Genomic DNA, 13,683 nt, shown 5'->3' on the forward strand with positions numbered 1-13,683 from the left:
AGCCAATCACAGAAACTGTTGTTAGGAGAACAAGTTGAGAGTTCTGTTTACATGTACACCGGTATATTAAGCAGACTCAAGCCTGCAACTGTCAAAGGCACATTCAGTTGAATACTGTTTATTGAAGATATAAAAGGTGAGTTTTAACATATTTAGCAATACATCTAGCGAATCCACATAGCGTTTGTGCGATTTCAAATGAATAGATGACACAAAATAGTAGGCTTGCGAGAAACTCATCCGTTAAAAAGCGTGCTAGGTGGCTAACAACGTTTGTCTTGGGTATCAAAAAGCCACAGACGAACATAATCTCATTACAGTGCCAACCGCATAACTTAATATGGTTTGCTGCAGTCGGAGTTCAGTTACGCCTAACTTTGCCGTGTTCTTAATTTGCATTATCTTAACTGTTAAAAATGCTTAGCGCAATCGCTAGCTGCAGTTATCCTCACACAAAACCAGATGATGTTTACTTTGCTTAGGACGATTGGTTTATGTGTCCGTTTAAAGTGCCAATAATGTGTCTTAATGTGTCCAGCCTCGTGTCTAAGGTGCCTGGAAGTTTTGTGGTTCAAGGCCCAGTGTAGCCACTGTAAAATCAGTGCAGCTGTTCGGCCCTTAACCCCACATTGCTGCAGTGGGGATTGCCCCCTGCTTAATCTAATCAACTGTAAATCGCTTTGGATAAAAGTGTCAGCTTCTAATAACTGAAACGTAATGAAACCAGAGCTATATTTATCAGTTTTGCAACTACTGAGCAGGGGAATAATAAATGCAACCTGGCCCTTGAATTGAATAATGGCAGCTACTTCCCACTTATCATTGGGAAATTGAATGTGAATTCAATGCCAGTTCAATGCCTGATGGGTTCTAAACTAAATTACATCAATGTAATTCTATTCTGTGATATTGCCTCCCAAATCCAGCGTGCTGGTTGTAAATTAAAAAATATATTGGAACACTACTTTTTATTCAAAACACTCAATATACAATCATTTTATAGTAGTTGATTTTAATGTTAAATAAATGAATAGATAAATAAAACACAAATTGTCCCCATTCACGTGGTTTCACGCAGTGTTGCACAATCTTATTTGACATTTACCATGTGCTTCAAAGGTTTCTGTGTCAGGACTGGAATTCCATGGAATTCATCTTCTGTGTCAACCAATGGGATTAGGCGTTGGTCACCAGACAAGATGGCCTAGGCTCATCCTGTTTAAACTGTAGATATTTAATATTGAAATGAAACAGTCTTGCTCTTTCGGTGGTTAAATAGTCCATAATTCTCAATATTAGTTTATTAAAAAGTCACCTCAATATAAAGTAGTTTATTCTGAAACTAAACAATGGTAACACTAATCTCTGATATCAGTGACACTACATATAAATATTAATACAATACAAATATTTGTTTTATATATTTTTTATTTATATATTTGTTTATACACAATGCAAATATATGTTTTATATATTTGCTACACAGGTAAAGGTTATCACTCCCGTCATGGCTGTGTATAAAATTCTGAGCTTAATGAGGTGCTCACAGGACAGGCCGTGTCCGAATTGGCACACTTGCCTACTATTAAATTAGTACACAAATGATATACATCTTGTATACTTGTAATGTTGACAAGTGTGCTGACAGACATTTTGGACTTGATTTCATTTAATTTATTTGTGCAGGGAAAAAGTTTCAAAGCAACATGTGCAAAGGTGTTACCAGAGTACACAAAGTACACAATTCGGAAGATCAGTGATGGGGAGTCTGGGATTGATTTGGCAGCATACTCCCTGCTTCTCTTCCCCCTCTCATCATATAGCAGTGACTGTTCTGGGCAGCAGAGCACAGTGTGCACAGAATAATGTTGATGGAGGACATTTCAGCTGTCCAACAGGCTCCGGTTATATCCAGGCTTTCCAAAAGGGGAAGTAAACCTGAATTGGGGAATAAAACATGGTTTGTAACTGGAAGACGCTCCTCTCCTAAGCTGCCATTGTTGTGATGGTGGCAGCCATAGGGCTTGTCCTCATGTTCCTCTTGCAGCAGTAGGGAGATGAAGACTGTTGTGAGGACTTGCAGTATCTTAAGAAGCATGACACAAAGAAGTGGGGTAATATCCCTTGGTCCAATCAGGCATTAATAAGCAGGCCGCTAATGTGGCACATTCTTACCGCGGATTGTTGTTCAGTAACTATAGCAGTGTTCTAGACTCAGGAGCCTGAATGCTCACTTGCTGACTGTTCACTCGTAAATGCTTTTAGCAGGAAACGTCCCAATGTTTGGACAGCGCTTTGACTGTTATTCGGACTGACAGGATGCAGGGATTCACGTCAGCTGACGCCGCATTGTGCAAACCGCAGATGTGGGAAGGCAAGGGAAAAAAAACCCGAAAGGGAAGTGACGTGCGTACATGACAACAAAACCGGCTGCGATAAAGATTATTTTGAATGTCTGGCGGAAAGTGCGTACCCTCTGCGGAGGTACGGTAACGGATCGGAAAGAATAATTGTGAGCTCATGCATCTCCCCCCGAATGTGTCATCTGTTGTTGTGTATGTATATTATTTCTATTATGTCAGTTTTATTGACTGGTATCTGATTGTGCTATATAATACCAATAGTCAAAACATGTCACCGGCTTTCCTGAATGAATTGTTTGGGTTTTGCCTGCATAATTGAGTGCTGCACTGGGGATGAATGTAACGGTAGCCAGGAGGGAAGTAAGATTGCCATCAGCATAGTAGACGTTTGTTTAGTTAGCATTGAAAGGAAAGTAATAGTCAAGGGTTGTGCAGACAATTAAGGGCATGTCCTTGTTAACGGGCATTATTTTTAACCAAAGGGGCCAGGGTCTTTTTTTTTTTTATAAGTCCCAAATTAAAGTATTTTCAGCTTTGCTTGAATTTAGCTAAAAACACCAAACAAACGGACTTAACTTCCATATCTGCTCTGTTTGTGTTTCTAAAGTCAGGGCGGCCATTAACGCAGAGAACTTTCCATGACGACCGTGAACAGGGTGTTGTGTGGGAAGCAGAGAGGTGGACAGTGAACAGGGTGGTTTGTGGGAAGCAGAGAGGTGGACAGTGAACAGGGTGGTATGTGGGAAGCAGAGAGGTGGACAGTGAACAGGGTGGTATGTGGGAAGCAGAGAGGTGGACAGTGAACAGGGTGGTTTGTGGGAAGCAGAGAGGCGGACAGTGAACAGGGTGGTATGTGGGAAGCAGAGAGGCGGACAGTGAACAGGGTGGTATGTGGGAAGCAGAGAGGTGGACAGTGAACAGGGTGGTGTGTGGGAAGCAGAGAGGCGGACAGTGAACAGGGTGGTGTGTGGGAAGCAGAGAGGTGGACAGTGAACAGGGTGGTGTGTGGGAAGCAGAGAGGTGGACAGTGAACAGGGTGGTATGTGGGAAGCAGAGAGGGACAGTGAACAGGGTGGTATGTGGGAAGCAGAGAGGTGGACAGTGAGCAGGGTGGTATGCGGGAAGGAGCAGAGGTGGAAAGGTCCAGGTCCTTACACAAGTTCTTTCCACCCATGACCTCGACCATGGACTGACTCTGACTGAGGAACCCCGCTAATTAGCAAATCCAGTTGATTGGAACAAAATACTGGGGAGGATTTTTACTTTCTGAACCTGGATTTTCCCCTCTGGGAGGCAGGGCAGGTCTTGACAGTAGTTTTCAGGGGATTGGATGGTCAGATCCATGAGTTGTTTCGGTACCACCTCAGACTCGTGTATCAGGGTACAAAGCCATTCTCTGGTCCTGAGTCAATGTTCAACACAGCTAAACGGAGTTCCAGTTAAAGCAGGGGAAACATATTTATTTCAGACCTGGGTGAAATACGTAATTGTTTTGAATTCAATTACTGGACTGATCTTGCCTGGTGCAGTTGAGCCACCCAAGATGACCAGAAGATGGGGGTTGCACTCTTTGAGAGTATTTCAGGTTACATAGGTTCCGATACACCAGACAAGCTCAGTAAAGCATAAACAAGCATTTGAATCCAGAACATCCATGTAATCTTCTTAGGCGCACAGCGAAGCTCCGGCCCCCCTTCTCATGTTTTTCTAATTTAGAAATGTTGACAAGCAAAGTTGGTCCTCCCTGTCGCAACCTTTCTGCTCCCGCTCTCCCTCCCGCTCTCCCTCCCTCCATCTGCTCGTGTGGTCAAACAGACCGGGCTTGTCGGACGGCGATCCGTACCGCGGTGTCGAATGTCAGGGGAGCGCGCCAGAATCAAACGGGGAATTAGCCCGAGAGGCTTCATCTGCGGCCGAATCCCCACCCCCGCCCTCCGCCCCGCTCCCCGCCCCACTCCCTCCCTCCTGAGCCTCCTGTCCGGGCTCAGACAGGGAGGGGATGCGCGTCCCACAACTGGCAGTGATTTAAATAAAGATTTGATATCTGAAATGAAGTCTGATGTGCATCTGCTGTTCTTTCCAGTTTACACACGCGAGGGAGCGTCAGACTTAGGAAGCCAGTGCATCAGCATCTTGATGGGGATTATCCTACCAGGGGTGAACCGTCAGGTCTTGAGAGGTCAGGTCTCGGCTGCTGTTGAGGCTTCTCTGCCATACGCGGTTCGTTTAAAATGATAAATAAATAAATTGTTCGTTCCTTCTGTGCCGTCACTTTTCCCCCCACTGGGGGTTTCTCCAACGCACCATGAGGGACGGAAGCCGGAAATAAAGATGGCCGTTGGCTAAGAGCCCACTAGTGTAGCTGAGCAGTGTATCCTCCACTCCCAGTCCATCAGGGCCGGTCTCCCTGCTCCTGGAGGCCAAGCCATGAGCCCAAGTTGGAATGGAAGGGGCCCAAGTGCTCTGTTTGGCCTGTACAGCATGGAGCTCTGACAGTCTCACAAAACAGACATTGTTTGTTGTAGGAAACATTTAGATCCAGGTTTGTTTCTCTCTCAACATTTCCTAGAATTTTTTTAAAGCCATATGTCCTCAGGGATATGTGCCATTTGTTTTAACGATGAAATAAAACCAATCAAATAATCCTATGCAGGTGTTCTAACCCTTTAAGTTTAAAGCTTTGAGATCACAAATACGTGATTAGAATGTTCTTAACTGAGTATACTATGATGAGAATGTGCTTAATTGAACATTCTATGATTAGGACACCTTTAACTAAACATTATAGTGCTGATGTCACAATCACGACTGCTAATGAAAGCAATGGGGTTCTAGAACATGAAAAAAATATATATTCCAAAACTCTTCAAAGGGTTAACCTCCTTCCCGCGCTGTGCATGCTTCTTCAGAACCCTGGACGGCTGAGCGCTGCTGACCTGGCAGCTTGCAGAGATGAAAGCGCCGTGGTGTTCTGTGCGCCGTGAGCACTGCGGCGTGTTCTCATTCACACGGAGGGCGGGCGCGGAGGCTCTGCGTGCGCATCGATCCGCTCTGCGAGGGGACCGTCCCTTTCCCACACCCCGCTGAGCTCCGGCGAGAGAGAGGAAGTCCGGTCACAGGGCCTCTGTGTCTGCCTCCACAGGCCCCCTCTTTTGAACGACAGCGCCAAAGCTGTCGCGCGGCTACAAGTTTTACTCGTATACCCCCTTCTCCTTTCGCGCCCCGGACCATTCCGGCTGTGCGTCAGGATCGGGAGGAAAGTGCACTTTCCCCGGCGTCTCCTAGAGAGAGGGGCTTTAGGGCGTGACTGAAGGAGGGACTCGCTCAAGAGAGACAGAGGGACTGGCCTCTGGCAGTGGAGGTTTAGCCACCGCAGTACAAGTCCCATTGAAATGGGCATAGTGTGTATAATGTGAGTGAAGAGAGTTTGGTGTTAAACCTTTAAGGCGTTGGGTCACAAAGATGTGATTAGAATGTTCTGTTGTTTTTTTTTTGGTGAGAATTCCAATTATTTCAGTTGCCAGTAGTGACATTCTAATGCTGATGTCACAATCACAACTCGTAACTGAAATCATTGGAATTCTCGCTTGGAACCTTCCAGAAACTTCTGTTCTTCAAAGGGTTAAGGAGCAGTGAAACCCGCTCTGGGTTTGCCGGTGTCGCTGACAGTCTATCTCCAACTCTGCGGGTCACAGGCAGTCGAGCCAAGCAAGAGCCCCCTGACGCTGATTTCTTTGTTTTACTGTGTACACACTGTATGTGTAATCCAGGATTACGAGGGTCGGTGTTAATTTACTGCCTTAATATAATGCAAATTTCAGTTACGGCCCCACCGCCACCATCGAGTGCAGGGAATTGCCTAAGAGACTGCCCGGTAACCGCTCGGAGCGGGGCCGGGGGGGGGGGTCACGGAGATCTTATCTGAGATTTCCGAGGCTGGGAATAGCCAGCTGAATTTCCACAAATCCCGTTTGATTCCCAGCCGGCTCTCTCTCCCCTCGCTCAGCCGAGGGAGGGCGGGGCCCATTGAGAAACCAGGCGGCCGCGTACGGATCCCTCCCTTGATATCATTCACTCGCCGTGTAATCTTATTATGCAAAGTCCTAATCTTCACCTTCGATGAATGCCCCGTGGGGTCAGGATGTGGCGATACGGGGGGCGGGGGGGGTCATGTTTTCTGATCCCAGCCCGCTCCATTCTTCTGGGCGGATCTGGGACTTAAGGGCCGTCCCCAGAGGCCGTCGGGAGATAGCGGGAAGCTTGGAAGCCCGCCGCACGTTTTCGGAAGACCAGATCGCCATGAGGCCCCGGGGCCCGGGATTAAACTTGATTTGTACCTCTGGGGTTTTCCAGCAGATGTATTATTGGACAGGGGAATAGGGGGCCCACCGGCGCGTCGAAATTGGATGAAGATTGGCGGTTGGCGGGGCGAGCTGGCGGACTGAGGCTCCTTTCAGGTGAAGCCACCTCCACCCGCCGGAGGAGAGCGGGATGAGAGGGAGCAGGGGGGGTGCCAGGAGGGGGGTCATTCTGATGTCTGTGAGATTTAGCGGCGGGGTAATGGGATTAGGGGTAACACCTTGGCGACGGAGAGCCGCCTGGCGCTATATCTGGCAGCGCGCGGCGGGCCTAATCCCTTCCCATCTCTGGGACGCCGTTCCCCGAGCCCGGGGGCGGGTTCCGCTCCGCTCGCCGTGATTAACGCCGTCCGCGGGAACGGTGCGCGCAGGACCGCCGAGTTCATCACCGGCCGAGCGTCCGCCGGGAGAGGCGCTGCCCGCCCCAACGGGACGGCGAGGCGGTCCTGCTGAATGACCTGTTGTGTGCTTTCAGCCTGAAGGGGTACCCCGGCAGGGTTTTGTACTGCCCATGATTGTGCTTTTTTAATTTATTTATTTTCTAGAATTTTCCAATAAAACTTGGTTCATGCGCGATGGTAGGACTTTCAAGCTGAGGCCTTGCCCCTCCCGTTTGGGCCTTGTTTTTTTTCTCCTTTTTTGGCGTGTGCAAACATTCAAATCGCTCCTGTTACGTTAGCGCACAAGATTGACATTCTATCAACATCTAGACCATGACAACTGAGTAAAAGTCAATAGCCCGAGTGGGCTGGTTATTTGTGCAGACAACAGAGCATTATCTGACTCGGTGGCAATCTGCGGAGACAAACACGGCCCGTCGTGTTCCTGGGGGTGCCGTAGTTCCCATGGCTCCAGTGAAGACCAATCCCCGCCCACCCGAATACGTCGACCCACACTAGAGGGCAGTGTTTCAGTCGCAGTGAGCCAGTCAACGTCCAGGTGTCAACAGGCGTCAACGGTACTGTCACCCCGTACAAACAATGTTTCTTTGGGTCACACCTGAGACGGAGGCATTGCTGAATCCATTGGATTGTCATCATCCCCAGCAGACAGTCATGTTGTGAATTTCTCTATTCTCTATTAAAGCTCTGTTCTAGTGCATGGATGGGCCCCACAGTCTGGTATCTGTTAAAGCTCTGTTCTAGTGCAGGGATGGGCCCCAGTCTGGTATCTGCTAAGACTCTGTTCTAGTGTACGGATGGGTCCCACAGTCTGGTATCTGTTAAGGCACTGTTGGATGCAGTGTATGGATGGACTTTGCCAGGGGCGACTATGACAGGAGGTCAGAGTGATGCGTGATTGGTACTCAAATCAACCAAGGAGTGAAGGAGGGTTTCCATCAGCTGGGATGTGCCATATCACATAATAATGCCCCCCGTTCCCCCGTTGGTCGATCGGGATCTCCATTCATCTGTTGAGCGACTCATGAAACACTTTTCTTACAAACCACCTCCACTCCACTGTGTGTGTGTGTGTGTATGTGTAGGTGTGTGTGTGTAAGGCTGTAGAAGGCAAGTTAATTGTCCCCGAGAGACAGTAATGGGTAACTCCATCTCTCTCCTCCCTGTCCAACACTACTGTTTTGCTAGCCTTGCAAGTCACCCTGGATGAGTGTGTCTGCAGAGCAAATGAAGGGTGGCTAATAACAGTATCTAATGGGCAGCAGCGAGCGGGGAGCATTAATGTGAGAGGGTAGACAGAATCATCAGCGGGAGGAGGAGGAGGAGGAGGAGGAGGAGGGGGGGGGGGGGGGTGTTGCGCGATGGCGCAGATTAACGAGCCCCGTGTTATTTTTAACTTCCAGGCCCCGACATGTTCCGGCGTGCGGCGGGGAAGACCCTGGGGTTCGTGGGATTCGCCATCCAGTACGGCTGCGTGGCGCACTGCGCCTTCGAGTACATCGGGGAGTTAGTGGCGGTATGCTTTTTCTACGGGGCTTTTTAACCCCTTCCGCTCGCGGTCACAGCGGCGCGTGACCGTCTCTCCCCCTCTCTCCCCCCGCGCAGTGTTCCGGACCCTCCATGGAGCCCACCATCACCAGCAGCGACCTGGTGTTCTCCGAACGGCTGAGCCGCCATTTCTACAAGATTGAAAAGTGAGCCGGCCGCGTGCTTTCGTCTCATATTTGTCATGTTCTCATATTTTGTAAATCTCGCTGCGTGTTTGTCACGGTTTTATTGTGCGATATTTGTTTATCCATTTTTGGGATTTTGTTGATTTCGTTTAGAAATCTCACACTAAAAAATGTTCAATACATTTTGGTAAAATACTGGCAGTGGCAACCATATGAATAAGAGCAACAGTGTGTTGAGGATAGAGTTGTGGGCTGTGTATATAAGGAATGTTAAATGTATTACTGTATAGTGTTTCGCTGTAAATAGTACAATTGTTTACATTGCAGCTGTTTCATACCTTTGCCGGTTTACAGAAATTGACCGGAAAGTTCTCTCATTTTCTCCAGTGCAGCATTAAGGCTGCTTTATACTCTATACTATACATCGTTTAATTGAAAATATATATCATTTATGAAGTATAAACTTCGAATGTCTGTATAAACCAGCCTTTAATGGTGTTATTATTATGTTGGCAACGGTTGAGCTGCTATGCACAAAGTAAAATAGCAGCTTTTATTTCACTGATCAGAAAATGTTATTGAGTTTACCAACTTGACAGGTTTTGAACCATAACAGTTAATATTACGCAAACCTTTTATATGCCTTCAGTTTTCTGTGAAATTACAGTCCAAAACAAAATGTTTATTCATGACGGTGACTGTGATTCAGATGAACTGTCTGATGATTTTTTTCTCAGGGGGGATATCGTAATTGCAAAAAGTCCCTTTGATCCAAAGATGAATATTTGTAAAAGAGTAATTGGATTAGAAGGAGACAAAGTCTGCAGCAGTGGCCCATCGGATGTCTTTAAAACACACACTTACGTGAGTATCAAACAGTCTTGTGAAATTATTCATAACCCTCTCACTAAAAATAAGCTCTGAACATGGGGGAAATACAAACAGGGCACTTTAGTCCGCTGACATATTGTACCGTTGTGTGAAACTATGAAAGTCTCAGGGTACCTTCAGCAGCCATTTTATTCTTAAATCTTATTTGATCAGGAATGCTCTTAAATTTGTTTAAAACAGAGCGGTCGTACTCTGGTCTTTCAAATACATGCACACAATGCATTCACACACACACACACACACACACAGTTTTTTGGAAAGCATTTACCGAAAAAAAAAAAAAGCATCCATTTTCATCGGCATTTATTTTTTCAAAGACGTTGCGAAGCCAGGATTTGGGACCGGGGTACCATCTCGCCGAAACTACAGTTATTGCTTTTATTATTATTTTCCCCCACTAGCTGCAGCCATGGTCTGCAATTTCTTTGAAGGCTGTTAGTGTTAGTAACAGCTGAGTGGCTGGGTTGATGGACAGAGCAGGGTAGTAAGGCTCTCCCTCTAACTGTTTCAGCCATAAACACACTGACAGCAAGACTGTCGCAATTACTGTCAGCTCCCATGCACGCCGTCCACTTTAAACGCTCGGTCTGAGTAACGCCCGATACCTTTCCCCACACCTACTGGCACCGCCGTCCCACCTTTAAAGGGGAAACAAACCCGCGCTCGCCGTAACACGCTGAATATGCGCGCGTCGTGGGGAGAGCGCACCTGTTTACAAAGCAAAAAGCACACCGTCGAGCCAGCGTGAGCTCTGCTTTCGTATCGCCCGCCGTTTGGCAGAGACTCTGACACGGTGCCACAGCCTTAAAGGGGGTGCGGTAATGAAGCCACGCCGGGCTCCGGTCGTGCCGCTAAGCGCCTCTTAGCTGTGCAAACAAAGCGCTGGTTTACCGTCCTCGGCCCTAATGCGGGGTCCTGGGAGGCCGGGAGGCCTGTGTTTGCTCCGGTGTTTAAGTGGAGTTTGCGCTGGCCGGGTGAGGGGCAAACAGACCAGACCCACCCCACGGGCAAACAAACGCGCGTTGATGGAGACACACGCACGCGACCCTGTGTTTACACACGGCACACTCCGACGCCTGCCGTCGCCAGGCCGGCGCTGTTTGCGGAGGGATAAGCGGCCTGTTCCAGCGCTATCCGTCGCGTCTGACGGCCGGGGGCTAAGGCACACGGCTCCACGGCGAGCTCGACTGCGTTCGGCGTGCCAGGCTGCTCCCAGCCTACTGCGGAATCCACGCGGCGAACGCCAAAATGGAGTGTCTCACAGGGCAGGAAGAAGGACCGATACACGCACTGCGGCAAAAGAGCCGACCCATGACCAACGAGAAACAGCACGACGTGTCACAACTAAGGCGGGCGATCCGAAGAAGTGTGGAGACCCCAGTACCTGCAGCCCGGTGGCTCAGACGGTTCCTCTCTCAGACTCCCGCGAGAACAGAGGAGCGTGGAGACCCCGGTACCTGCAGCCCGTTGGCCCAGACGGTATCTCTCGCATGCAGAGAGGGGAGCGTGGAGACCCCGAACCTGCAGCCCGGTGGCTCAGACGGTTCCTCTCTCAGACTCCCACGAGAACAGAGGAGCGTGCAGACCCCGAACCTGCAGCCCGGTGGCTCAGACGGTTCCTCTCTCAGACTCCCACGAGAACAGAGGAGCGTGCAGACCCCGGTACCTGCAGCCCGTTGGCCCAGACGGTACCTCTCTCACATGCAGAGAGGGGAGCGTGGAGACCCCCCGGACCTGCACGTTCGGTAACGGTGTCTGAGTGAGTGCCGGGAGATGGAAGAGCTACGGAGAGCACAGAGCTTGCGTGGGGAGATCGAGTTACGGGCGGGGGGGGGGTCTTGACAGGCGGACAAAGGGCCGTGCCGAGGCGAGACCTTGAAGCGCAGAGCGGGTTTTATTTCCACATCACAACAATGCCGCCAGGCCCAGTGAGAGCTATAACAACCCTGCCACTCAAACGGCAGGAACGTCCCTTTCACAACAACCTCGCTCCCCTCTTACACAAAAACCACTCTCATTCTTCAGTGGGACTCAAACGTCTTGACACCAAACACTTCAATCTACGCGTCGGGAAAAAGAACAGCTCAGAAATTGGACTTGCATCGTCAACACGTCTTTTTGGACCACGTGCCATTCTCTCAGGAAAGAGTACAACACATACATTTCAGCCATTACGGTATATAAGATTGGCATATGTAGCCCAACAAAACCAGTGTTATAATATCCAGTTGGAGTCCATTTTGAAACGGTTTTGGATACCATTTCTAACGGATAACCGTTCTCCACACAGTTTCTGGCGGTCTAATTTCGAGAGGTAACACCATGGTTTACCCTGGAGCCCACCTTTTGTCAGCCTAACACCCACAGACCAGGAAGCAATTACATTTGTGGCCCTGGCCCAAACGGGGGCGGCCATTTTAGAGACCTGGGGAGGGATGAGAAGCAGGGAGGAGAGGGCAGGGCCTGGCTTTCCTTTGTCTGGCTGAGATTAAGTTTGAGTTCAACAGAGAAATTGGGGGGTGGGGGTGGGGGGGGGGTTGAGACCATTCTGATTCAGTCAAAGAAAGAGTGGCTCTACCCTCATTAATGTGGGCCTAGGCTTTTAGAGAGCGCAGAAGATACCTGCAAACTTAGCAAGGCAATCAGGGAAAAGCCTCACCCACTCATTACATTACATTACATTACATTACGAGGCGTTTAGCAGACGCTCTTATCCAGAGCGATGTACAACACAGTGTCTCGTTCTTCGTTGCCGCTTTGCCCAGGTTCAGGTTCCAGGTTTTCCCTGTTCGTCAGGGGACACTGCTTAAAACTCTCTCTGGGTGAGAGGGGGCAGATAAACCTGCACTGCTACCGTTAAAGCCGAAGAACAGATTTCACCCCCCACCTCTCCCCCACTCTTCAGGTCAAATGTAGTGCCTTTCCATGAACAACACCCTACCGAAATGGCTGGGCTTAATTGATTCACAGGGCTGACAGTCAATTCGAGTACCCTCTTGTGACTTTCATTTTAATCAGTCATTTTGCTGAGGAACACCATTTTTTTTTTTTTTAGATATTTTTTAGGCCTTTTTCAGCTTTATTGGACAGTATATAGTATAGAGAGACAGGAAGAATGGGAGCGAGAGAGAGGGGAAGACATGCCGAACCGCCGACGTCGCGGCTCGCAATGAGCATGCGGTCAATGCTCTACAGGCTGCGCCACCAAGACACCCCAGGAACACCATTTTAAAGTTAATTCTAACTTAAATCTTACACAGCGCTGCAATGATTAAAATTAGTCAAAGTGTGTAAATATAGTTCACTGGCCTTGCATTCAAATGAACCACTAGGATTCTCCCAGCAGTTACTGTGGTAAAGGACGCTTGTTTGTTCAACTGCTGGAGACCAATGTTCATTTAAGTCCATAATACCCGTTTCTAAGCAATCTTCTAAGTGTGGAAATATAATAGTAACAATAAGAATAATAATTATACTAATTGAAAGACAATTCATTTATTGAAATGCATAGTGGACACATATCTCTCCTTATGTTCTAGGATTTTCAATGAATGAATTGTGCATTTTTACAATAAAAGATGAATGAATGTATTGTTGAAGATTAATATTGTGTTTTTTCTATCAAATTAAATTTTCTTTCTTATTATCTTGACCCCTGACATTTGACAACAATTTGTAATTTTCCATCGGTCTTGAAGGGATTAGTCCATCAAGACCAAGATCTCTGAGGCTTCTGCTGAAATGGATGGCAAGCTGTCCTTCTCCTCACGAAAGCAAGCATATGCTTACATATTAATGAGGTTACCAGAACAAAACACAATGCCATATGACTGGGCATATCAGGTCACCTATTTTCTATTGAGTTTCTCTCAATTTTCAAAGTTTTATATTATTTGTTGCTCTCCTTGTAAACCAGGTTACCAATTGTCTGCTCAGTTTTTAAGAATTCTCTCAATTTAAAGAGATTAATATTCTTTTATTTTATTTTATTCTTTAA

At 47.9% G+C, this 13,683-nt stretch overlaps 1 protein-coding gene across 1 annotated transcript in view; it reads left to right on the forward strand.

Moving 5' to 3' along the window:
* The window catches only part of immp1l (inner mitochondrial membrane peptidase subunit 1), a 15,475-nt gene continuing 1,792 nt past the window's right edge, over nt 1–13,683 (forward strand). The window contains exons 1-4 of the mRNA XM_061222649.1: nt 1–136; nt 8,526–8,638; nt 8,728–8,816; nt 9,533–9,659. Coding sequence (XP_061078633.1) covers nt 8,534–8,638; nt 8,728–8,816; nt 9,533–9,659 — 321 coding nt within the window. The 5' untranslated portion in view covers nt 1–136; nt 8,526–8,533. The remainder of the gene's footprint in view (nt 137–8,525; nt 8,639–8,727; nt 8,817–9,532; nt 9,660–13,683) is intronic.

This window comes from Conger conger, chromosome 15 (assembly GCF_963514075.1).
Source record: "Conger conger chromosome 15, fConCon1.1, whole genome shotgun sequence".
Taxonomy (NCBI): domain Eukaryota; kingdom Metazoa; phylum Chordata; class Actinopteri; order Anguilliformes; family Congridae; genus Conger; species Conger conger.